Source organism: Rhinolophus sinicus, linkage group LG02 (genome assembly GCF_036562045.2).
Source record: "Rhinolophus sinicus isolate RSC01 linkage group LG02, ASM3656204v1, whole genome shotgun sequence".
In the NCBI taxonomy this organism is placed as follows: domain Eukaryota; kingdom Metazoa; phylum Chordata; class Mammalia; order Chiroptera; family Rhinolophidae; genus Rhinolophus; species Rhinolophus sinicus.
The window spans coordinates 177977036-178004551 of record NC_133752.1 but is presented as its reverse complement, the minus strand read 5'-3'; the positions used below and the strand labels follow the sequence as shown (position 1 = coordinate 178004551).

Below are 27516 nucleotides of genomic sequence, written 5' to 3'. Positions count from 1 at the left end.
GGCACAGATTTGTCAAGGTTGAGCCCTTGGAATGACTGCCTGGCTAGCTGGCTGGCCAAACGGGATTGGGGTGAGGGGTCAGGAAGAAAAATCTTCAAAAACAAGCTCTGGGAATCATTTAAAAATGCAGGGTCTATAGAATCTTTTAAATGAGGCTTTGCTGAAGAATTTACTTTAGAATTGAGGGGTGGGTGAGGGCAGAGGGGGTGGAGGGGGATGGAATTAACAAGGAAAGCAAAACAGATGTTAGATTGGTTTTCTAAAACCTGTAAAATGCATGTCTGTATTTAAGAGTGTGTGTGTGTGTGTGTGTGTGTGTGTGTGTGTGTGTGTGAATATGTCTTTTACATATGAACATATCTTTATTTATAGAGTTCTAAGTTGATCTTGATTCTAATGAGCTCAGTTCTATAGTGCAAATGTTCTTTCCATAGGTGACTTCCCCTGGCAAAACTGTACAAGCCCCAGCAAGGGCCTGGGAAGGTGACTGATGGGGGTGGGCAAGGGACAAGTTACTTTTGAGTGACCGTAAATGTCCTCGTATATATAGCATACCCTCACCACACTCGTGCAAATGGCACTTGGAAACACAATGTCCTTCCGGGATTATAAGAAAAATGGGATTCTCCACTATTCTTTCTTTCACGTGAACTCCAGAGGCAGCCCTGAACTCTCTCTTCCAGGTTTGCCCTGATGATTTGCTTTTCTACCTTCACAAACTCTCCAGACACAGGCTCGCTTTTGTCCCTCTTCTGTCGACACAAACAACTTCCAGTGGGGGCTCAATGCTAATAGTGCCCATAAATTTTCCCAACCCCACAACACGATGTCTCTGCTGAGCCACTTCCCTTGGGGTTGCCCAGTCCTGAACAGACTTACAAGGCCAGGGGAAAGAGAAAAGTCCAGTGGTGCTGGGCCTGAAGTGACAGAGCACTACTGCCCACCTCTGATGTCACTCTTGGGTATCCTGGGCCAAGAGAAGCCACTCTTTGATGATGTCCCATGGCTGCAGGTGTTGCCTGCTTGGACTGGTTACTCTGAGCATTTTCATGAATCAACCCAAAGAGGCAGAAACAAACAGGAAGTTTTGTTTCATCTTCGGTAGAAACCACAAAAACAAAACATACTCTTCTAGCATATAAATGCCAACTCCAAGACTTGCTCTTTGTAGTCAAAGGTCTAAATGCTGTATTGGATGGTTGTCCTTCTGGGTTCACCTCAGAGGACATAATGATACCGGCCTTCACCAACACCAAGAATTGCTTCTAAAAACAGCCAGCCTCCATTAGGATAAGAGCGACGCCAGAAGTCCTCAGTGCACTGCATAATAGAAGCCAGCTTGGCTTGACCAATAACAGAGTAAATCTGGCCAAGCCAATTAGGGAGGAATCCATAGTTAATTTTCAACTAAATCTTTACAAAGCCTGCCATAAAGTGCCCCAGAATTGTTGAGCTGAAAGCACAAAGACTGGAAATAGTCTTGGGCACAGACCCCATTGGTTTTCTCTCTTCTCACTCTCCAGCAGCAAGGAACCTTTTAAAATAATTACCAGCCCTATACTGCCTGATGCTGGACATAATTAAAATCTTGGCCTTGATTACCTGGGCTTAGGTTAAAATAACAAGGGGGAGTGAATTGAACAAGATGCCATCCAGCAAGGACATTCCAGAACAATCGGCTTAAAGAAGAAAAATAGCATATTAGGTAGAACAGAGTGGACAATGGCCAGGACTGATGGAAAAGCTCTTGATGGAACACAACTCTAATTTTTTGATTCATTTATCGAAAATTCTTCAGTGAAAATATCTATCTTCCTCTCTCTCTCTCTCTCTCTCTCTCTCTCTCTCTCTCTCTCTCTCTCTCTCTCTCTCTCACACTCACACACACACACACACACACACACTAAAGTCTAGATCCTTGGTCTGGCATTCAAGACCCTTTGTGATCTGACCCTAACTTATTTTTCCAGACACATTTCCTCCCCACCCATGCTCTGTGCTCAGGGCTAGTACTTAGTTGGCATGCTTACAGGTCAACTCTGTGCTTTGCAACCATTTCAAAACCATTTGCAGTTTCCCAAACTCACCATGTTGTCCACATTTTCTGAGCCTTTGTACCTACCACTATTATCTGTTATTTTGCTTCTCTTCTTGATGAATTATTATTTATCTTTCAACTCAAACCTAACCTTCTCTATGAAGACTCTCCTCTATCCCAGTCCCTACCATTTTATCCAAGCTGAATGAGTGCCATGGGACTCTCTCCTCCCCACTCCCACAATGCTTTGCACATGTCATTCTATTTGTTTATTTGACTTGCTCCCTAGATGTTAAATCCTTTGAGACCAGGAACATATTTGATTCTTTCCTGAGTCCTCACCATTTTGTGTGGCCCCTATGCTCAGAGGTTATCTGTTTTATAAATACAAACTTATTTTCATCAGCTGTAAACACAAAACAAACCCCAAAAGAGGCAATTAAATGAAAAGCAATGCATTTAGTGATGGTTAGACAAAATGAGGACATGAAATAACCTCCACACAGCAGTTTTCAGTGGTGTAATTTGCACCAAAGGCTTTGAAGAAAGTTGGAGTAGAAAAGTTACTTAGGAGAGTCCAATTCTAATAAAAATGATTACAGTTGTTTTTTTGTTTGTTTGTTTGTTTGTTTACCTTTCTATCATTTAGTAATAGCAACACAGTCTGTTTAAGGGGACTGAAAACTGGAGACTTAAGAATCCTCCCTTTCATGAGCCACTAAAGAGCAATGCGAAGGTGTGATTGAGGGACACATTGGGGTGAGATTGTCTTCTCACTCAGAAGGCAGAGATACTGAAAAGACTCAGCTAGAAATAGCCCATTAATATAAACACTTATGTAAAAACACAGCCAGAGAAAGTCATCACTGTTTACTTCATCAACCCATATTTCAAGGTGGTGCCCAGTGAGCCCCTTCTCCTAAGGGCAAGGGAAGCCACCTGTACTCAGCACTGAGATAATCTGGTATAAAAAAGAATTGCAAGTGTTGATTGCCACAGTAAACAGGAAGGGATAACGAGAGAAAGAGGGCATGAGCTGGTTCCTCAGCACGGTCCTCTACTGCTTAGTAAAATGGCAGACATCTTGACAAAAATATAAGAGGGTTTTCAATGCCTATCATTCACCATTGATTCATTCACCCACCAAGCATTTATGGAGCACATTCTATATACTGGGCATCATGTTCGTTGCTAGGAAACAAAGCTGAGTACATCACTGTGCCATCCTTCCAAGAGCTTAGAGTATGCAGTGGGGAAGATGAACAGATCAACAGCCCCTGCCAGGGTCATGGAGTTAGAACTTTAATGGCAGCGCTGACAGAGTGCAGTGGAGCCCTGGGGCAGGAGTAACTCACTCTCACCAGTGGTGACATGGAGGCTTCACAGGTTCATGACCACTGGGCCTGACTTGAAGAATAAGTAGAAGAGGCCTCTGAACGTCTGCTACATAGTGGGTAGTAAAGATCTTTCCTGCAACTCCACTGATCCAAATTCACGGACAAACTACTTAGGAAATAAAGACAATAAGTGGAATTCCCTTTCAATCTGCATGGAGTCACCTGGGATTTATACAATGGATTGAGCTCAATTCAGAAACTCTGGAAGTCCTAACAGGAAGGAACATGCCTTGAAGTAACAGCTTAAGAGTTTACTGCATATAAATCAATGCAACACGGGGACAGATCAGCAAGGCACATTTTCTTCATTCCTTTGTGATTAAGGGAGTCCCCACTTTTTCCTCACCCCCACATAAATGGAAAAATATTAGCTCCTTCAGATGCAGAGTGGACCGATGACTTCTTGAGTCTTGCTACTCAAGAATTCAAAGTCTAGTTATAACAGCAGATCTCAGGTTGATAGTGTGATACAGACCAGTCCATAAGAAGCCCTGTGCTCTCCCTTGGGAACAAGGCTAGCTAGGGTCACGGGAGGCTCCAGAGATTAACCCTGCTAATGGTGACAGAATAGAGCTGGAGAATGTGATTCTCAGCCACAGGAGGCGTAAAGGCCTGGACACTATGTTCTCCCTGCAAAAATCTGCCTGTGGCTCCCCTTCCATACCCTCTAAGCAAAACTCTAAACCTTCAGAGGTCATGGAGCTTCAACCAACATTTCCTAAGCACCTTCCACGTGTAAGCAACATGCTCTCTGGTTCATAAGATAATCTTCAGTGTCAAGTACGATTATTTCTGTTTTATAGGTGAGAAGACTGAGTCTCAGAGAGGTGAAATATCTTTCCCAGAGCCACACATCTAGCAACTGAAAGGAAACAAAGATAGCTTTTGATGCCAACCAAATTCAATGTCCTTTCACTATAAAAAAATGTAAATATTCAATCCTAATGCAGGAGTGTTCCTTCCCCCTCCGTTACTCTCACACATCTGAGGTTTCTTTCATTGAGCCTTCTCCAATCTGATTTCTATATTTTCTTATACAGATATAGTCATTTTCCAAAGCGTCTTTATTCACATACACATGTCTTCTATCCCTTCTGTCTTCTGTGTCATTGTTCCTGTCTGGCCCGTATTTGTGCCACTTCAAAATTCTTACATTAGTGGACCTAGCTCAGCTTCTTAAAACTAGAGAGAATCGAGTTGGTGAGATCTGCTGATACATTTTTGATTTTCAGAGAACAGCCTGGTGAATTTCCAATAAATGTTTACTGAGTGAACAAATGAATGACCTGGCTTACTCACTCTTGTTTACTTTATCTGCCTGCAAAGTGGGAATGTGAAGGCTGGTTATTTCTTCATCCTTCCTCCCACCCATCCATCTATCCATCCATCATCCTCCCATCGACTTATTTGGGCTGTGGTCATGCAGTCAGTGAGATGGAAGGGCAGTGAAATTAGCCATGACTGGAAAGAAGTTCCCAAACAACAAATCATTACTGAGAACTTTGATTGCTTTATTCCTTCACCCGTATACCTTCCCAAAAGGCTGTAAAAAAAAAAGTCAACAAGAAGAACACACAATTAGGTTTATGGAATTTTAGAAAAAAATAATTAAAAAACAGAGAAAGGAGGGAGAAACAAATGTGCAAATTCTAAGGACCCATCATGGGGCTATGGTTGAGCAAAAACGTTCACTCTGAGCTCCCTGATGTTAAAACAAGAAAAGAAACTGGAAAATGATAGAGTTTTCAGTAAGTTTTAACTTAAAAGACTGCCATTCATTCATTCATTTCTCAAGCACTTGATGGGGCATCTCCTGTGTGTCAGGAACCTTCTGTAGTACACTGAGGGGTGTGGCATCCAGATATACTCTTGCCTTTTCTTTTAAGTCTTTATGGAGAGAGGGACTCCTAGCACAGATAATGACAAGCAATGTATGCTTCAGAAGCAGAGAGAAATGACCTGTGACTCACCCCACTTCCCAGAAATACTGGAATGAGACCCTGGATGCTGCCTGAACTCATTTAGGTGCCATTTGGAGAAGATGGTAGGTGTCTGATTATCCAGCAGGATGACTCAGTTTGTATAAACAGGATAGCCCAGGAAAGGAATTTCCTGGTTCTTTGAGCCACTGCCTTGTTGCACACACACTTGGAATTCTGTGACAGAATATGCAGGCTTCAGTGCTGATGGTTGGGCAGATACTCTGGAATATTTTGTCACTTGTAGCTAAGGCACCCTTGGGACTAGTTTTATCTATTCAGCCTCTGTTGGAAACTTGGAAGTTGCCCAGTGTGATCCCTACCACCCAAGACCAAGGAATATCAGAGTCGGAAGGAATCTTGGGTACCACCTAAGTCATCGCTCTCTCTGAAGCCTCAGCCCTTTCTGTTCTTTCTTTAATAAGCTGTCACGTTTACCTGACCATTTCCGGGGAGGGGCATTCGGTAATGTCTGGAGCCAGCTCTTTCCACTGTTCTTTAACTTTGTCTCAGTTGTAAGTCACTGAGACTTGGGGGTATTTGTTATAAAGCATTATCATAGCAGTAGTTAACTATTACATGGGGTATTTTGCCTGAACGATCAGATAATAAGTCCATTAATTTGTGTTACAGGAGACCTACCCTTACTTAAGAGGATAGCATTCCCAAATTACAAGCACTTCAAGATAAGAAATCTTGGCCCCTGGAGGCAGGAAACGGGGGTAGACTGTCCCAGTTAAATCAATACAGCAAAGGTATCTGGAGAGTTCTGATGAATGGTAATGTCTATAGAGTCCAACTGTCACTTCGTCTTTAAGGCCCTCACTATAGGATCAAGTTTTTTATTCTTTCTTATTTTTTTTTCCAATTGTTACATTTCCTCTCTATAATCTACTTTCTGAAAACAACCACAGTTCAAAACACGCTTCCATTTCCTTCCTTCTTTATCAAACATTTACTGAGCACCTACTGTATGCCAGGCCCTGTGGTTAAGTGCTATGAACAAATAAGATATAAGTCTTGGCCTCAAGAAACTCCCATCACAATTTAGTGAATAACATGAACCTAGACCATTGGTGCTCAGGTGAGAAAAACTGACAGTCGGATCACTTATTTTTCTGACCTAATAGGATGGTGATAAAACTTCATCAAGAGATTCTTTTGGAACTTGTCACTAAACTCTTCTTATAGGATTAAATTTAGGCTTATGTTTTTATGCCAAATTCCACTCTGTAAAAGTCAAACTGCTGCAAGTGTCCAGACAACTTAGTTTGCAGCTCTTAAAGCAACTCAAGTATTTCCTCTCGTCAGGCCCTAAGGAAAACTCCACAACTGGGCTGTGAGGGGCCTGCAGCAAAGCAGCTTTGAAGCCCCATTTTGGGGTTGGGGACAGTGATGATGAATGTCAAGTCTTGCTCCTGGGCCAGCATTCTTTCCTCCCCTCAGAGCTGGGGGAGGAAGGACTACCCTTGAAGTCCTTCTTAGTAAGCTCTTCAGGAAAAGGGTTTGATATTGGAGATTCCCTCGAAAGCTTGCTTCTCCTCTCACAGGTTTTTCCAGCTTAATCCCTCACTCTCAGGTTTCTCTTTGTCTGGAGCCAGCCCATCCCCACCAGGAATCCGCCCAGAGGTAGCTCCCTACCCCCAGTGCCCTTCCTCAGGCTGACTCCCAGCCTTCCCCCCACTCCCAGCTTCCTCTTCACCTCATGGCCCCTCCCCCATGCCTGCTGGGCCCTGGGCCCTGGTTCCAGCACAATTTAGAAAAATGTAAATATAATACATCTCTCCCTGCTGCCTCCCTCAACTGATGACCTGTCTCACCATTACAACTGACAGGCTCGGAGTGGGCTCAGAGCACTTCCTGCCTGCATGGGTGGTCCTGGGCTCAGTGGGGAAGGAAGCTGACAGCTGAGAGAAGGACCAGGGATCACCATGTCAGGCACACCAGGGGGAGCACGCAGCTTTGGTTTCACTGCTCTCGTTTTCCTTCAAAGCCCAAGACAAGGTCCTTTCTGGAACTGGAGAGGTCCAGCTTGTTCTGAAGGAAGCAGAAAACCTCATTCTACCCCATCCCTTCACTGAAGCCCAAATTCCCACAGGTCCTGATAAAATTCTTTCATGGAATTAACTGGAAAGTGGCTCTAGACTCAGTTCCACTAACGGGTCTCTGGGGTGACCTTAGGCAACTCGTATCCCTCCCTGGGCCTCTTGGATTCTAGGAGCATTGTCTAGCTGGTATGTGTGAACCAGGATGCCAGCACGGGAAGAGCCCCTGGAGGTCATCTGGTTCAGTGGTTTGCAACTATTCTTGTGAAGACACTCAATGAAAAATGACTACAGCACACTAGTCACTTCTTTGGTATAGCCAGGTTTGTGCAGTCTGAAACCTCCCTTGCTTTCTCACTCAAAAATAATCTAGAAATGTGAGAAAGTGAGGGTGACATTAACTCTATATAACCTTATATTTTTAAAACATATTATTAGTAGCAGCATATTACTTGTAACACATTTACACAATTGATTATGACCATAGACCAGTGGGCTGCATTTCAGCAAGGAAAAACTCATCATCTGGTCTAATTCTCTAAACAGCTAACCCTTCAATAACGATTTGAACTGCACAGGTCCCCTTATCCATGGATTATTTTTTTTAAGGTTATGGTTTCAATAAATACAGTAAAGTGCCATAAATGTATTTTCTCTTCCTTATGGTTTTCTTAATAACATTTTATTTTCTCTATCTTATTGTGAAGGTACAGCATATAATACATATAGCATACAAAATATGTGTTAATCAACTGTTTACTGGGTATGATAAAAAAAATGCAGTGAATGTTGCTGCCGAGTGCCATTCAATAGAAAGGCAGGGATCTTCAATACGGGAAGCAGAACATTGAACCTTAGTAACAGCGTGTGACAAGTTTCAACTTGCTCGGTGCAGTCTGTTGAGTGTGAGCTACGGTTGTGAGAAGGTGTGTTTTAAAGTGTGCCGTAAATCATCCTCCATCATGACAACACCCTGTGTCATACGTTGCTTCTGGTATATGGCAATTTCTGTCAAATAACAACATTATGGTGTGTCATCATCCACCTTATTCACCAGATATGGCACCGTGAGACTTCCGGCTCTTCTCCCAAGTCAAAATGACCATGAAAGATAAATGTTTTGAATTGATTCAGGACATTGAGGCAACCACGACAGTGCAACTGAAGACGCTCACAAAAGAGGACTTCCAGAACTGCTTCAGAAAGTGGCAAGAAGGATGGGATAAGTGTGTTTGAAGTGAGGGAGAGTATTTTGAGGGGGATTAATGGCAATGTGTCTTTCACTGCAATAATTTTTTTTTATTTACACATTCACTGTATTGTTTGATCACACCTCATATGTTATTGATAAGGCTTTCAGTGAACAGTAGGCTATTAGTAGTTAAAAATTTTGGAGGAGTCAAAAGTTATATGTAATTTTCAACTCGGGGGGGGGGGGTTGCTCAGTGCCTTTAACCCCTGCATTGTTCAAGGGTCAACTGTAATGTCAAGGAGGAGAGTGAGGCCCAGAGAGATGAAACAACATGCCCAAGGCCATACTGCTAGATAAAGGCACAGCTGGGTTAGCACCCAAGTCTCACCTGACACCCTGGAAAGATGGGAAGGAGAGATACTGCTCTCACTCTGCCTGACAGTGATCATCTGAATATAAAAGGGGCTTTCACTTAGTGATATGATTACTATCAGTAAGTCTTAGTTATCCATGGGTTGGCAGAAACACTTGCCTTCACAAGGTTTTGACATGTGTGGACTTTAGTCTTCTCTCCCACCAAGATGTTTGCCAGAGCTGCTACCTATGAGTAGTGTGGATGGGTTCATATTACGCCTTCTCTTATTTCTCTGACTTACTTCCTGGAAAAGAGTACATAATAGGCCTGGGGTGGGGGAGGAGAGAAGGCAGAAGTGACGGGGAGGAGGGAGAGGGGGAGACATAAAAGGAGAAGGAGGCAGAGAATGAGAAATAAGTAACCACCCATCTTGATAATCCACTTACTGGATTATCAGCCCATTAAATGAGAATTGATGGCAGCATTACTAGAAATGAGATTGTTTCTGCCTAGATAAGAAAAAGGGGACACTACATAAATGATATTCTCATTTATTCAGTTGCTCCTTTACAGGTTTTCCCCAATATGTGTTCAGGGCCCATGCTATGGTGGGTGCTAGGAAAGGCCCTGAGATTGGAGGAAACTGCCCTCGGGAAATTAGTTACCAACAAGCGTCACTGTCTTAGGAAGCAGCTTGCCTGCAGTCCTGTGGGGGAAAGGGGCTAAAGTACGGAGGAAGGGGAGAGGGATGAAGAGAGAGAAACGAAGGCACTTTGGGGAGGAGGTGACACAAGGGCTGGTTTTGGTCAGGTGACTAGGAAGGCACAGGGAATTCCAGGGCAAGGAGAATAATATACAAGGTCAGGCATGAAAGGAGTAAAATGTAGCCTGTGGGTGAGAAATGATCTGTGGGGTTCATTGGGGCTAGACCTAGGGTATGCAAAAGGGGCTAGTATTAAATAAATGGACAGGATGTCCCATGAAGGCCTTGTTAAAGATGTGGAACCCTGGAAGTTTCTGAACAACACTGATAAGACCAGCACTACACCTCAGAAAGAATAAACAGAACAGTAGTGAGATGGTGGTTGTCAGTGGCTGTGTTGAAGTTATAGCAGAAAACACAGCAAGTGTAGGAGGCTAAGAGGCTGCATGCAGGAGCAGCTTCCAGAATACTCCAGAGGAAAGACCCACCCACTGGACAGGGCTGCGTGGACACAGAAGAATGAAGGAACAGTGATGGGGGTTGTTCCTCAGCTAGGGGCCTAGAGGATGGTGGGGTCACAAACATGGTAGAGAAGAACTCAGGAAGTAGTCGCGGGAACAAAGTCTCCAGTCAGAAGGCCCGAGAAATGATTCCCCTGAGATGGATTCTCTTGCTTGGCCTTGTCTGAAGTCCCCAAACAAGCCTGAGATGGCAGCTGGGAGACGAGTCTCCCATTTCCAGCCCTGAGTTTGTTCTGCCTCAGTTTCTAAATCCCAAGGATGTTCAGTAGGCAATTACAGGCCAAACGAAGAAGAGAATGAATAATCCTCTATGATACATCTCTGCTCGGTCAAATGGAAGCAGCAAAGACCTAACTTCTCTGAAGCAAGCATAGTTAGCTGCATTTTTTTCTATGACAATGAGGCCCTTTCTTTTGCCTATCTCCCTCTCTGCCGCAAGATGCCGAGGGCCTGGAGGGCCCAGGCCCTGTTTGGTGCCTCTGTATCCCCAGTACCTGACACACCACTACCTTCTGGGATGGCCGGGAGGGGGGCAGTACAGAGGGAAAGACTTGAAATTGGAGTTGAGCTTAAATCCAAGTCTGAGTGAGAGCATTCCACTCTGTCCACTTCCGCTAATGACTTGATCCCTGAAGGCAAAGGAGCAAATTAAAACCAGAAGGGACTTTGCTTTGAGGGAAGCCCGGATAATAAACAGGGTTTACTTTGGTCTTGGGAGATGAAAATTGCTGTGTATTAAAATATATATATAAATATGTCCATGGTGAAAAGGGAGGCCGGCACAAATACCATAGAAAAGAGAAGTGAGGCCTCTATCTCCCTGCCACTGAAGGAAGGGGAGTTTAAGGGCCATTCATTCAATAACTATTTTATTTAGCTCTTACTATGTTTTAGGAACTGTGCTGAGTGTTGTGACTACAGAGGAGTAAGATTCAGCTTCTGCCCCTAAAGCACTCACATTTCCTCCTAGACCAAAGCACGTGTAAGACAAGAGAGGAACTGAGGATGGGAGAACCAAAAACGCTTCTAAGAGATGTGTCTGTGCGTGCAGAGCTCAGCAAGAACTTGTTGCAGGCAGATAGGCTAACACAGGCCAACTCAGACCTGGTAATGTGAGATAGGCAGACGCACGGATGCGGCACCAGGAAGGGCCCGCAAAGCAGGAGCCAGCTCCTGGATGCCCCGGTCAGGCTACGACGCTAGGGGATTTGAATTTTATCTTAAAGGAAGTCAGTAGCGTTGAAGGATTTTAAATAGAAAACATAATATGGTCTCCACTGCATTTTAGAAAAGCCATGTTTAAAAGTGAGAAGGAAAGAGGGAAGAAGGAGTGAGAAAGGCAGCTGAGAAACAAGTTAGGAGGCATTTACAGTCAACCAAGGAGAGGCGAGGGCTTCAATGGGAATCCAAACTTCTTCGTAGAGGTGCAGTGAATAAGGTAAGGAGCCATAAGTGAAAAAGGCTCAGGATCATTCGGAGCAGGTCTCTCCCCCCAGCTAGAGTTGATGCAAAGTCAGAAAGGAGTCACGGAGAAGACAGGGTTTATGTCGAATCACGGATGCTCCTTCTGAACTCAGGAGTTCAAGCTAACAACTGGGACGCGGCTGCAGGGTGCTGATGTCCTGGTGTCTGAGGTGGACCTGCCCCATGCATTTCCATTAATTGATACTTACAGGTCTTGGTGTCCATACCCAGAGAGCCGAGGAGACTGACAGCCTCTGGCCCTTCAGAATAATTATCTGGCTTTCACTCTGAATAAATGAATAAGTAAATATACAATCACCAATGTACCTTCCTCCTATTAGAGTTTGACAGGACATAAATGCATGACTAAGAAAAATGAGATTTCCTCTAATGACTGTGAATAACAGAAGAAATTCGTCTCATCACCCACATTAATGGCCCAAGGGCCTCAGAGTTTGGGCTGCATTTCAGAAGCTGGAGGACGACTCTAAGGAGTATAACTGAATTTCGGAGTTAGGAAGACAATAGTGATTATTTTTTGGATGACTAGAGGAACAAAAGTTTGTCAGTTTTAGATAAACAGATGGTAAAAAGAGCACATGTGAGATGCCAGATTTCTCAAGCATAGCCCTAAGGGCTTAGGGTTCTCTGAAAGGACAAACTTCTTGGAATGTTTATATCTCAGGCTTCTGAACGAGAGTCAGATTTGCTTTGGAGTCTGGTATCCTCAGTCTTTAAATATTACTGCCTCTCACAATGGGATGGGAAGATCCTCCAGGGCTCACTACATTCAGGACCTTGAAACTATGTTTAGTCAATTTCTAGACTAAAGAGAAAGAAATTGGACTCCTGACAATAACAATGGTGGCTAATATTCTACCGTGTTTCCCCGAAAATAAGACCTAGCTGGACAATCAGCTATAATGCGCCTTTTGGAGCAAAAATTAATATAAGACCCAGTATTATATTACGTTACATTACATTATATTATATTATATAAGACCCAGTCTTGTGTTATAGTAAAATAAGACCGGATCTTATATTAATTTTTGCTCCAAAAGATGCATTAGAGCTGATTGTCCAGCTAGGTCTTATTTTCAGGGAAACACGGTATGAGACCCTATGGCACAAGCACTGTTTTTTAAACTACTTTATATTCATCACTTACATCTCAGAACCATCCTAATAAGGTAGGTGATATTATCATCAAACCCACTTTTGAGATAAGGAAATTGGGCCTGGCTGACTATAAACATCAAGTTCAGCGTCATGTAACTTGCTGCAGCAGACTTATTATTCACAGCCTGCGGTGGTTTGACCCCAGAGCACACCCCTAAACACACTTAGCCTCCACTGCTGGATGAAGTCATCATTCGGTAAAGTTTATTCTGCAGTCTTTTATTGTGTATGGGGGCAAATACTCCGTTTTTAAAGGGTGAAGAGAATAATCCAGAGCTAAAAGAAATGAAAGGAATCTATCAGAACCATTGTCCTCATACTTATATAAAATATGAAATAAAATAGTCGTATCTCTAAAATGATTGACAGTCAATGAAATGGCCTACAGAATTCACTTTCTGTGAAACTCGGCTTGACAAACCCATGTGTAATCCAGGCTTCTTCCTCCAGAAAGGACTGAATCAGTATCAGTTGGATTGCTGACTGAACCAATATTGGAAACAACCGAAATGCACATTGGTAGATGACTGGATTAAGAAACTGTGGTACATTTATACAATGGAGTATCACGCAGCCATAAAGAAGAATAAAATCTTACCATTTGCAATGATATGGATGGACCTAGCAAACATTATGCTAAGTGAGATAAGTCAGACAGAGAAAGACAAATACCATATGATCTCTTATATGTGGAATCTAAAGAATAGAATAAATTAACAAACTAATCAGAAACAGTCTCAGAGATATAGATAAAAAAACTGAGGTTTGTTAGATGCGGGGTGGGGAGATGGGGGAGAGGGTGAGGGGATTAGAAAGCACAATCGGTGGCCACAAGATTGCCATGGGGATGCGAATGACAATTTGGGGAATATGGTCAATAATGTTGTGGAGATTTTGTAGGGTATCCGATGGACACTTGTCTTATTAGGGAGACCAATTCATGGACAGTGTAGGTGCCTGACCACTGCACTGTACACCTGAAATTGTAGCTGAATAATAATGAATGTGAACTATAATTTTATATATATAAATATAAATATAGTCAGAGGATGTGGAGTACAGCATAAGGAATAGAGTCAGTAACAGCTATATATGATGTCAGAGGGGTAGTAGATTGGGGGACGGGGGTTATCACTGTGTGAGGGGTATAAATATCTAACTATTACATTGTCTTGTACACATGAAACTAATAAAGAAAATATCAACTTGAATTATTGAAGAGACTGTTCTGATCTCCGTAATTGTTCCTCTAAGAGCTTAATACATGTTTGATGAATGAGTAAATGAATGAGTCTACCTGTGATTTCCTCATTCCTTCCTTAGTCTTACTATCTCTCTCCTATACTTACTGCCTGTTTCCTCTAGGGAAACAGAGTTCATACACAGTCACAGCTTTGGCCAAGGTATTATAACTGCTCCCTAGCGCCTGACGTGAAATGCAAACTTGCCTGGTCTTCAGGGCTGTCCATTAATCCCAGGTCTTTACCTAAACCCTCCCCACCCAAAAACCGACATTTGCACTTGCCAGTCCTTTTCCTTGGACTGCGCTTCCTTAATCTTATTATTTATATGTAAATCCTCAGAACCAGAAGGAAACTTAGGGACCAAGTGCAACCTCCTACCCAGAGCTGGAAAACGCTTCAGAACATCCTTGACCCACCATCAATCAAGCCCTGCTTTGGAAATGGCCCTTCGTTTGCCACTTAAAGTTGTAAAACACATATCTCCGTTAAGAAACCTTCTATTGTTAATTAATAAATTCAGTCATTCATTCACTCATCTTTGTTTATCAGACATATTATGTGTCTGTTATGTGCCAGGAAATGTACAAGGCTCTAGAGGATCTGAAGATGAATACGCCTTAGTCGCTGTTCACTGGTCTTTAGAATCTAATAGGCTGGGTCTTCTGACACACAGATATGTGAGCAGTTTTACCACGATTTTGTAAGATACACCATCAGTATGTATATCAAATGCAATGCTGGGACAGAAAAGTAAATAATTAATGATTCCTCTCAGGAGGAATGGGGCTTTATCTAGGAAGACTTCACAGAGGAAGCACTGTGAAAAACTTAAAAATGAGTCTGGAATATTCGGGCCAATAAGGTGGAATGAGGTGGGCATAGGGCCTGGGCATCTCAAGCTTACTGCACGCTGATAATTCTTCCATATCATACAACTTGAGGACGCTGAATAACGTGTACTCACTCGAAGGGTATTTCATATACTGCCTGCAGGTAGGTGAACTAATGCTTTCAGAAAGCAATTTGGTAAAATAAATCAAGAACCATACAATGGCTATACATCAGATCTAGTAATCACGTCTGTGGGAATCTATCGTGAGAAAATAATACTAAATGTGCAAAAGATTATATACATGAAGATAGTATATATTAGATCATTAATAGGGGGGGAGAATTAAAAATGAGCCTCCAATGCACTTCATTGAAATATAGGTAAACTATAGTACATTTATGAAGGGGATTATTTATTATACAGGTATACATGTTGAACATTATGTGACAACTTGGAAATATTTATTCATAGAATGCTAAATGAAAAAAGAAAAAATGTGTGCAAGGTATGATCAAGAAATATGGTGAATGTTTCAATTTTTAAAAATTTATTACAGTAAAAGACACATTGTCATTAATTCCCCTCAAAATACTCCCCCTCGCTTCGAACACACTTATCCCATCATTCTTGCCACTTTCTGAATCAGTTCTAGAAGTTCTCTTTCGTGAGTCTTTACTTCATCCTCTATCATGACAACGCTCCGTGTCACACATCACTTCTGGTATACGTCAATTTCTGCCAAATAAAAACATGGTGTGTTCTCATCCACCTTATTCACTGAATAAGGTAAACATTTTGAATCGGTTCAGGACATCAAGGCAGCCATGACGGTGCAACTAAAGACACTCACGAAAGAGGACTTCCAGAACTGCTTCAGAAAGTGGCAAGAACGATGAGATAAGTGTGTTCAAAGAGAGGGGGAGTATTTTGAGGGGGTTAATGGCAATTTGTCTTTTCTGTAATTTTTTAAAATTTAAATATTCATCATACTGTTTGATCACACATATGTTCACAACTTTAAAGTTATATACATAACAAAAACGGTCTATGAAATGGCACCAAAATGCTAATAAAAGCTGGACTTGAATAAGGAAAGTTTTGGGAGATATTCCTTTCTTTTCTCTATTTTCAAACTTTCTGCTATATGATTATTTCATTCCCTGACAACCTGTAAGTAGGAGGTGTGTGGGCATGTGTGTATGTGTGTGTGTGTGTTTTAATCTACAGAATGAATTTCACTCTCTATACTCTTGGTGTGAATTTCTTCCAGAAGTCACCAGGTCTTCTACTTCTCATTTTTTCCCTCTTCTCATTAATTTGTAAGTGCTCAAGTTTGAACACAGAGTAGCTGTCTATTCAATGATACAATGGCTGATAAAGTGGAGTATAGTTCCCTACAATCCGCTTTCCTAGGGCCTCAAGGCCATTAAGAGAAACAACAACACTTGACACTTAACACAGCTTTTATATGTGTCAGACACTATTAATTCATTAAATACAACAACCCCATGAGGTAGATATTATCATTTTCTTTTTCTTTTTTTTTTTTTAACTGCTAAAGCAAATTGAGACACACAAAGGTTAGCCAGTTACCCAAAGCTGTCCAGCTAGTTGGCGATAGAGTCAGAATTTGAACTCAGGGAGTATGCTCAAGGGTCTCTGCTCTTAATCACTCAACAGAGGAAGCTTTGAAATAGCCAGCTATTTAGACAGAAAGGCATATAAAACCTACACAGATAATTGGGTAGTGGGTGTAGGGGACTAAAGTTGGAGGGTAGAGGTTGAGAGAGAGAGAGAGCTCAAGGATTTCTAATGTAAGCCCTTTCTCAAATAGAAGCCTCAATCTCTGGCAGCAATTTCTTTCTAAGAGGAGGGCAGACATAGAATGGTATCTGAAACACAAACAATCATCTCTTTGTGAATATCTGGTAAGAGAGGGATTAGAGGTAGCACTTAGCTAAAGGTGAAAAGCATAAGGGAACTATGTGTTTACATAAACCAGGTCTTGATATTTTCTTTGCCTATTATTCCTGAAGCAGATATAATGATTGTTTCTTCTCTGGTGAGTTTATTTAGAACACAAAGCTCAAGCTTTGCCTGGAATTTTAGATCCCCAAGGCTAGAACAGATCTTTTGTGGCCATCTAATCTTGACTTTGCCCATCTCTCTACCCTTAACACAGATACACACATTCTTACAAACAGAAGAGGATAAATATCAATTAGAAATAGCAAGGGAGGTACCTGGTGCACAAAGAGGCATTGGTGGTACCCTATTAAAAGTGATTAAACAAAGGAGGCAGGAGTCATTATGGAAATGAAATAATATTAAGTATTGAGTGATTCTTTTGTTGGATCTGATTAGTGTTTCTCCAACACTCTAGATTGAGTAAATGTTTAGATGATATGTCTGACCTCTTGGTCCTATGTTTTTAATTCATTAGTTCCAAGTCTTGGAAAGAGGCTTCTCAAATATCCACCTCAATAAAAAAGCAGGATTATTCACAAGTAGCCAAGAGTTTGAAGGCAGCTGGTCTAAGTTGGGATACTTCTCATAATGGAAAACTCATGTCTTCTGAACCACATGTAAAACAACTGTGTTCTATCAGCCTGTACTACATGCACTCCTGCTTTAAAGCGTTATGCAAGAACAACCAGAGGCTCTTTAACTAGAAATCTACTTCTCACCCCCTATACAAAATAATCCCCAACTTTTAAAAGAGAAGAGCTGACATTTTACTCAGCCCTACCTGATCAGAGTGGGGGATTCTCCTATGTTCTCCATGTCAAAGATGTATATACACCTTTGTCCCCAGTGTCATAGGACTACTTTACTCTTTCTTAATGGAAACTATATTCTTATAGGTCAGACTTCACTATTTTCCTTTCAGCTTTATCAATGATAGAAGCCGTAGGAAGGGACCTAAGAGACCAAACTTCTCATTTCCTAGATGAGGAGTTCCAAGGAAGAGGACATCATCCTAATATCAACTTGAAGATAAGAGTTGCTCCTGGGTCTCATACCAGGACTCTTTCTGCCCCATCTTTCTCAATTTTCATGTGGCACTGGAAGTGACATTGTGTAGCCATGAAGCCCAGGAAGGAGCAGAGACTGCCCCAGTCATTTCCCCACCCCCTTGTCTAAATCTGCCCTCAGTAGAAGGAAAGAACATGAGGTCTTACTCATTTCCATGTACTCTGGAGTCAGACCAGTGTATGGTTCCAAGCTGTAGTCTAGGTCCCACTGCTCTGGATGCTTTGAATGGGCAGAGTCAGTTTCTCCAAGTTCTGTCTCATCTTTCAGCTTCCGAAATAGCTTCTTTAGTTTTCTGGAAAAGAAATGGACCAGTCACCAAAAGCCTCTGGAGGTTAGAGTTAGTTCTGCAGACAAAAAGGAGAAACAAACTAAATTTTGACATGAAGTCATCTCTGATCCAAGGACAGATGGGGGACACTATAGAGACTACTTTTTAAAGACAACCTGAGGAGGTCCTTTATCAGTAATGAAAGGCTCCCCTGCCAAGGATCAGGTTTCTGCAAACCCAAAGAAACTGAATTTTTCTTGCTTTTTGATAGGCAACAAGAGACAGTCCTATTGTCTAACAGGTGATCTGTCCACCCCCTTCATGGAGAAGAGAGAGTGTCCAGAAAATAGTAGAAAGATGCTCTCCTTCAAACTCAAATATTTTCAGGTCTTAATAACATAAACAGCATCATCTTTCCATTAAAGCCAAGCTGTACATTGTCTACCACTTCTATGGGTTGAAATCACCCCCTCCCCCACCCCCACAATTCATATATTGAACCTCTAACACCCAATGTGACTATATTTCAGCAAGTAATTAAGATTAAATGAAGTCATAAAGGTAGGGTCCTAATCCAATAGGATTGGTAGCCTTATAAGAAAAGGAAGAGACAGTGATCTCTCTCTCTCTCTCTCTCTCTCTCTCTCTCTCTCTCTCTCTCTCTCTCTCTTCACCATGTGATGACACAGTGAGGAGGTGGTCATCTGCAAACCAGGAAGAAGGCCCTCATTAGAAACCAAACTCTGCCAGTACTTGAACTTTCTAGCCTCTAGAACTCTGAAAAAAATAAATTTCTGTTGTTTAAGCTACCCAGTCTGCAGTATTTTGCTATGGAAGTCTGAGTAGACTAAGTCAACCACATGCAGGACTTGTTTGGTCTAGAATAACAAGACAATAATGGCCCAAAATCTCAGGGTTGTTATGGGGATAAGGTGAAACAATGTTTACACAATTTTTAGCACAATATCTGGACATAGTAAGCATTCAATAGATGATAGCTATTATTATTTTAATATTAAATGCTAAAATATAACTAAGGGTATAGTCTTTTCATCTTCCCATTGATACATAATATATAGAGAATTAAGTTAGGTGAAGGAGGCAAATATAAGGAAATGTCCCAGTGGTGAAGGACATGCATCTTCTGATTGGAAGGAGCTACTCAGCATAATGATGAAAAGAAAAAAAAATCCCTCTACCAAAGCACATCACCATGAGATTTCAGAACTCTAAGAATTATGAAAAAGATTCTAAAAGATTTCAGGTCCATGTGATTTCACTGATATGTGGTATATAAACCAAAAACAACAAAAAAACAAGACAAACAAATGAGAAACAGAAACTCATAGACACAGACAATAGTTGAGTGGTTGCCAGAGGGTAACGGGGGCGGGGGGTGGGGGGTGGGAGATGAGGGTAAGGGGGATCGAATATATGGTGATGGAAGGAGAACTGACTCTGGGTGATGAACACACAATGGGATTTATAGATGATGTAATACAGAATTGTACACCTGAAATCTATGTAATTTTACTAACAATTGTCACCCCAATAAATTTAATAAAATTAAATTAAAAAAAAAACACAAAAAAAACTTCAAATCATTTATAACTAAGTTATATTTTATGACAAATGTAGTGTGCTTATTATCTGATAAGAAATAAAGGCATCAAACTTTGCTTTCTTAAATAAAAAAAATAAAAAAAAAAGATTTCAGGTCCAAAGAGACAAAGATAGATTCTCTAAAAATAATTTGGAATAAAAAAGATATTAGAATTCTCAATGACTGCTCTTGACACTAGAAAACTCTAGGGAAATGTATTAACATTGAAGAGGCAAATGATTATAGAATAGGATTCTATACCCAGCCAAAGTATACATCAAGTACAAAGGCAGAATAAAGACATTTTCACACATGCAAGGTTTCAAAGAAGTTATCCTTTTATGATTTCATTCTCATGAAGTTCCCACAGGATGTATTTTACAAACCAAGGATATAAAGCAAGAAAGAAAACATATGTAATTCAGCAAACATGGAATCCATCATAAAAGGGAAACATTGGATCAAACTCAGATTGATAGCTATAGAGAAGGTTTGGTGAACAAAGTGAACAAAGGCTTGAACAGGAGAATGAAGGGTTCTTAAAGGATGGTCTGCAAGAAAAAAACAAATGTGACCAATAAGACAGCTGATGTGTTTAATGAGGTAGAGTGGCTAAGAAAGTGGACATTTAAACAAGTGTTACCAATATTGTGTGATAAGTATTGTGAAGGGAGAAGTTTAGGTAATTATGAGAACATAAAACAAAGAAACCTAACCTGGTCTAAAACAGAGGAAGTTTTCTGTGAGGAAGAGATGTGTAAGCCAATTAAATGATGAAAGATGATAGAAACAAGGTAAGAGGGAGAGTGGTGTGACAGAGGGAATTATTTGTGCAAAAGCCAAAGGCAAATGTGAGAATGATTCATAAAAGGGACTGAATGGAGTTCAAAATGCTTAGAACATAGAGAAAGTGACAAAAGATTTATAAAGATAGTGCAAGTTCATGGTATCGATGGCCTTGTAAGTCATGTTATGCAGTGGTTCAAGAGAGAGATTATGGTAGCAGAGCCTAGGGTGATTGCAATAGACACGAAGAGAAATAGACAGATTGAGACATGCTTAGGAAGTACAGTTAAGAAGCTGGTGGTGAATTGTATGTGGGAAGGGAAGAAGAATGAGGAACGAAGGGTCTTTGGGCATCTGTGTGGATGGTAGTACAGCTAAGATAGGGAACACTAGAGAAGAGGTAGTTTGAGGAGATGTTGAGATGGAGGGTCCTATGAGACAACTAAGTGGGGATATCTAGTAAGCAATTTTGTCCATGGGTCTAGAGCTCAGAAAACAGATTTGGGTTGGAGCTCAAGGCCTGAGAATCATCATGGAGAGAACAACTGAAGCCCTACAATGAGCACAACACGTGGATGGAGCAGAGCGGAAAACATATCAACAGTTAAGGGGTGGATGGAGGGAAAGGAGCTTTCAAAGGGCAAGGAAGGAGCAGTCATAGGAACAGAAGACCACGTGGCGAAGAAGTTGAGGGCAAACGAAGAGCTTCAGGAAGGACTTTGTGGTCAGCAGTGTAATACACTGAGGGCATGTCAAAGTGATGAGGGAAAAACAGCAAAATCCAACAACTAATTCTTATGAACCCCTCCTTCCCTGAAGTTTCCCTCCAGGAAATCTTGGCGACCATTAAAAAAAATTAATGAAGAAAGTGCCTCAAGAGTGGGATTTAACAGGAATCCTGCAAGTTGTATAACATACAGATGGGCCGTTTGGAAAACTTCAGATTATGATTCTGACCGTATGATGCACTTGCTCGTTAAAATAACTCCTTTGATGTTACCCCCTTATCCTTTTCATCTGCTATGTTTCTGTCCCTTTTTAATGACAAGTCTGAGAAACTGTCTGGAAGGCTCAGAGTCTTTCCTCTGCTTGTGCCCCATGGGCTCACCCCAAGGCCATGGGGAGTGTCTGTCACACCTGGGGCCTCCCGCTGCAGGAATCTGGGCCCCAGGCAGTCCTCCACAGACCCTGGCTCCACAGCCACCTCGAGTCTCATTAAAGAAGGCAGAACCAAGCCCTGTAGGGCCAAAGAAGAGAAACACATCAACCTCTGAGCTATGTATTCCTTTTCTTGACACCTGACAAGGGTCAAATTTGTTCCTTAAACTTTGGATTCATGGCCAGATTCCACTGTATTTGAGAACACAGACCTCCTTTGCCTGTGATGGCTGTAAAGAGAGACTGTTTTATGTCTTGAAATGTAATATTTATCACATTTACCAAAAAAAAAAGCAGAAAGTTTATAAAATCTTACTGGCTATGTCCAGGGTTATATTAACAGATATTTTGGGATGTGATCTTGCACTTTTAGTAAGAACAGGGATGGGGGACATTTTGCCAGTGGAAGTAGATCTATCTGTTCTGTCTACCTCAGACTTTGCCCAGGAGAGAATCTGGAACTTGAAAAAAAAAAAAAAAAAGCATTTATTCTTTCTTACACACACACACACACACACACACACACACACACACACACACACACAACACTGGAAGTAAGTTTGAGATAAAATTATAGCAAGCAGTTGGGATTTAGTGTGGCATGTTTAGAGACACTACGCAGTTAGGACCCAAAGTCTATCTTGCACAAACACATATGGGAAAGAGAAAGGTGGGGTGTGTGTGAGGGGGGTGGGGATGAGTGAATTCCCCATCAGTGGACTCAGGTAATGAACAGCACGAGATCAGATTCTGCCATGTTGCCATGTTGTTTACAATGCCGGAAGTTATCTCAGAGGGTGCTACTGATGAGTACTATTCTGATGCCTTTAATGTTTAAAACCACCCAGCTCCTCTCTGGAAAGCATCTGCCACAACTGTGTCAGCCCCCTGGAGCGTGGGTGGCATGAGTGGGGACAGTCTGAGGCCAGACCGTGCAACCTAGTTTTATCTGTTTTCATGTCAGAATGGTTTTTCCTTTTTCGGATGTCCACATTTTCTATTTTCTAGATAGTTGAACATATATCCAAGTTGTATTTTCACATAGCCATGTTGAATGAAAATCTTTCTAGAATAACTTTCCCAAGATCACAAAGTGAGTACATTCTAAGGCCTGGATTTAAACCCACATCTGTCACACCCTGCCCAATCTCTGCCTTTCAGCGGTGAGCTACCCCGACCAAAGACCTAAAGACCACTAGTTTGTATAATTTACACTGCTCCTTCCTCACTGGTAGGTTCAACTATCATTTCTGTTTGGACTATGAAAGATTCCTTTTTATATTCCTGCTTATTTCATGTTTTCCAGCTGTTGTACAGAAGGATATTGCTAGGTGCTTGAACACTGCATTGCGTGGGACTCGTCTATGGAGAGTGGGTTCTGAGTAGACAGTGGAAGATCCAATCATCATAATCATAGTGATTTCATGTGACCAAACTCAAAATACAACCCATAGAATTATAAAGAACCCTAGGGTTTAACGGCAGAGCTTTTGCTCTACATTATTGAATTTAATTATATAATTATGTGGCATGTGTCCTTTAGCAGACTGGAAACTGAAATGAAGAACAATATTTTGAAACAGAAGCAACTTGTACTAGTAATCAGCAGTGACTAATTTCACTGACTAGAGGAGAGGTTCATTGAATGTAAGAGCTGAAATGACAGCCCCTTAGAGACGGTTATAATGCCATCATGTTCATCAAGAGATGAGGACAGTGAGACTTAGAGAAGTGACTTGTCCACAGCTTTATGAGTTGCTATGTAATTGCCATCAATTAGCTGTGGCATATTAAACACACATCAAGCACAAACAAGAAAATTTAGCCTTCAAGGCCAACAACCATGTGTTCGTATCTGTTACGGAGCTGATGGAGTTGGTGGGTGGGAAACCTGCCAAGACACTGTCCAAACATATGCCTGAGTTCTTGCCTCTCTTATACTCTATAAAACGCTTCTGCATCCAGAGTGAAAGGGTTAAGTGGAGGAGCAGATGTCCAAGAATAAAAAAAAAAAAAAGGGCATCTCATGCCCATAAGCTATATACAAATCCATCCAAAGCAGAACAATGATTTATTTACTAGAAGGACAGGTATCTTCCCCAGATGTTGAAGGGGAATGCAGACTTGCCCTTGTAGCAGTGGTAGAGGGGCTGGATTTTTAGCTTCAAAGACGCTAGATGTGGCTTTCGAATATCTTTTTTTTTTTTTTTTTTTTTTTGGTCTGTGTATTTTCTGGGTGTTTGTCTATAACAACTGCAGTCTCTCTGAGATGGTAAACTCCTAGAGAATGGCAACCATGTGTTTCACCAGCATTGCTTGATGACTATCACTAAGTGACTGTCAGTCAGAAAGCTGGGAACAGGGCACTGTTTCAGAGGGTTCAGTTTCTCGAGATTGATGATTTCCTGACTGATGGCTAGAGGCAACTTAAGCAGGGAGCTAGAACGAGATGCCCAGGCACCAATAGTCTCACCAATCCTCCTGCAAGACAAGCATGTGCCTGAGGGCCACCTGAGGTTGTCCCAGTGTGGAGGCAGAAAACCATCCTAAGCATTCAGCCTAATTAGTGGTGGGTAATAGTGAGATCTTTTCTGCGCATGGGGATGGCAAAGTTTTATGAGGAAATGTTGAGGATTCTCATTCCCTGAAGTAGAGTTCTCATTAAAAAGGGTTTCCTTTCCAGGTAAACTACATTTTTTCCATTACATCTTTAGCTCTTTAAGTCCGTTCCTGAGGAAGACTAAGAATAGCTTTCTCTGGAGATTTTTCAGACAGTTACAGCTCCCCATGGAAGCAGGTGACTCTGGTGTCGTTTTCCATGGAGAAAGGAGTGGAATCATACAGCCGCCAGTGGTTCCATTCAGCCCAGCAACCGAGGACTCAGCAACCTTTCAATAGATTTAGAGAGATCCTGGGCTCTGGCCCTTGCACTGACATGCCCCAAGCCTTTGATCAGGGAGCTGCCATCTCTACAAGCCGTACTTTCACCATCTGTAGTACCATCTAGGTCAGGAGGTGTTTTTGATAAGCCTGAGTCAGTCTGCTGTTTGTTTAGAAAAGATACCCACACCCAAGAGAAACTGTTTCTTTAAACAAAATAATGGCAGACCACCTTATTACATATGATGGTCGCAGCCTTCTTTCAAGAGACAGACATTGCCTGGAAGAAACCCCTCTGTTTAGGATGCCTTCCTTGACTGCTCCAAAATCCTTGACTTTTACTTACTCTGAATTCTGATGGAGTTTGCACTGCAGATAGGCACCCAGTTACATGTTATCTATTTTGTCTCCCAAACTTAAACTCTAAGCTCTGAGAAGACGAGGGGAATTTAATTAATTAATTAATTAATTAATTACCGACAAATCTTGGGCATCGGTTGAAAGAAAACAGAAAACAGACAAGCTTTTGTTGTAGATCGAATTGTTTGTATTCTCTCCAAAATTCCTATGTGGAAGGCTTTAACTCCAAATGTGATGTTACTAGGAGGTGGGGCCTATGGGAGGTAATTAGGTTTAGATGATGTCGGGAGGATGGAGCCCCCTGATGGGATTAGTGCCCTTATAGGGAGAGGAAGAGACATCAGAACTCTTGGTCTCTCCACATGTACACAAAGAAGAGATCATGTTGAGCGTACAGCAAAGTGGTTGCCATCGGCAAGCCAGGGAGAGAGCTCACATCAAGAACCAAATCTGCTGGCACCTTGGTCCTAGACTTCCCAGCCTCCAGAACTGTGAGAAATGAATATGTGTTGTTTAAGCCACCCAGTCTGTTATTTTGTTATACCGTGTTTCCCTGAAAGTAAGACCTCGCTGGACAATCAACTCTAATGCGTCTTTTGGAGCAAAAATTAATATAAGACCCAGTCTTACATTATATTATATTATATAAGACCTGGTCTCATATTATAGTAAAATAAGACCACATCTTATATTAATTTTTGCTCCAAAAGATGCATTAGAGCTCATGGTCCAGTTAGGCCTTATTTTCAGAGAAACACGGTAGCAGCCCAAGCTGATGAAGACAACTAGTTAAGTTCAGACTGCACTTTTTGGTATACAATTCGCATCTTTTAATATCTGAGTCACATGAGCCAAGAAGTAGAGACAGTGGTATTCCCTGCAAGCCCTCCTGCAGTGTAGACAGTGTCATTCCTGGTTATGTAGCTCAGAGCCAGGCTCTCTGACCCTTAAAGAATATTCTGTTAGCCACTTATTGTTCTTAAATTCGTTTGCTTCTTGAACTAGCCAGAGTGGATTCCAAGATCCACAACTAAGAACGTTGGTCAATGATATGAACAAATACAGCTGGAAAGAAACAGATTAAACAAGTTTCTTTATAGCAGGACTTCTCAAAACAATTAATATAATGTACATAGTCAATCTCCAAGAGAGAGATGCAGTGTGTGGCAGTATCTTCACCTAATCCTCTGGGGACTGCCTATTGCATCCCAGAACAGTTAATCTTGCAAGAATTTTGCAAAGAATTCCAGGTCTGGTACAAATTGTCCATTCTGTCCTCCCAAACAGAATTGGTCCAGCCTATAAGTGCTACCCCAGTTATCGCTGCAATTCCCAGCTCTCTGATGCTGGGCTGCCTGAAATTGTTCCCTAAAACAGATTCTTTTTTAACACCATAAAGCAATAGAAATGAAACACAGAATGGTTTCCATTTTCTTTGACCTGAAGGTAGATTCTCACTTGCAGCATCCTCTTTGCTTTAGGTCTAGTGGCTGTGAGTCAGTGTTTTTTTCGTCACTATTTCAACACAAAACCTAATTGAAAGTCATTCTTCTATGAAATTTATATAAACCCACTGGGAAGAGAGAGAGAATCCACATAGAAATCCATTCTGTGTTTCACCAGCTATGCATCCTTTCTCTCCTAAGATCATATATTCCACAGTTTCTTAGAGATTTTTCTAAATGGTTAAATGTTTCAAACTTTCATATTCATCTGTCCACCATATTGAAAGTCTCTTTCACTTATTCACTGGGAAAACAGATAGCATTAAAAATATTATGCACCTTGAGGTTAGAGATACCTGATTCCTAGCTCTGCTACTTGCTGGTTACGTGTACTTAATAAAGGGCTTACTCTTTCTGGGCCTCAAACATCCCGAATCAGACTGGCAAACAAGGCTTCTGGGAGGAGCCCTGCCTTATGGGGGAAGCGGACAGAGGAGTAAATAGCCAAGTTATCTGAGAAGAGGAGATGCCATGCAAATCCTGCTAAAAGTCTGGCCTTACTGAGCCAGGCCCTGGCAGCAAGGAGAGAGATGAGAAGAGTTCATTACATACGGGACTCCAATCTCAAAGATGTTGTTCTGGATCAACTGCTTCCCCAACATGATGATACTGAGCTGAATGCAGAGCTCCATGAGGCAGCCCCCGGGAGCACACTGCAGAGAGGAAAAGACAAAGGCAGGAGCGGTTAGACCAAGGGAGCTCAGAGAAGCAAGGGCATGAATTCAGCCATGCTGCAATCGGGATAATGATGGAGCTGGGGGTGACAGGTGCACCTACAAAGCACTAGCCAGGCAGGAAACACCAGTGGCTCTACTTGCCTCTTCCATGCGGTAACCATCGAACACATAAACATAGCTTCCAGGTCTGCCCACAAACCTGAAATCGAGAAGCGTGGGGAGAGTTAGGGAGAAAAAAAGTCAGGGGCACTTGAAGGCATGCTTTCTGAGTGGAATAGCTACTGCCCAATGTCC

At 41.7% G+C, this 27516-nt stretch overlaps 1 protein-coding gene across 2 annotated transcripts in view; it reads right to left on the bottom strand.

Annotated features, from left to right (window-relative positions):
- ANO2 (anoctamin 2) overlaps window positions 1-27516 on the bottom strand; it is a 309976-nt gene that overhangs the window by 17915 nt on the left and 264545 nt on the right. For both annotated transcript variants that reach the window (XM_074326158.1, XM_074326157.1), the window contains exons 18-20: window positions 27364-27421; window positions 27098-27198; window positions 18132-18277 (exon numbers count right to left, since the gene is read on the bottom strand). In XM_074326158.1, coding sequence (XP_074182259.1) covers window positions 18132-18277; window positions 27098-27198; window positions 27364-27421 — 305 coding nt within the window. The remainder of the gene's footprint in view (window positions 1-18131; window positions 18278-27097; window positions 27199-27363; window positions 27422-27516) is intronic.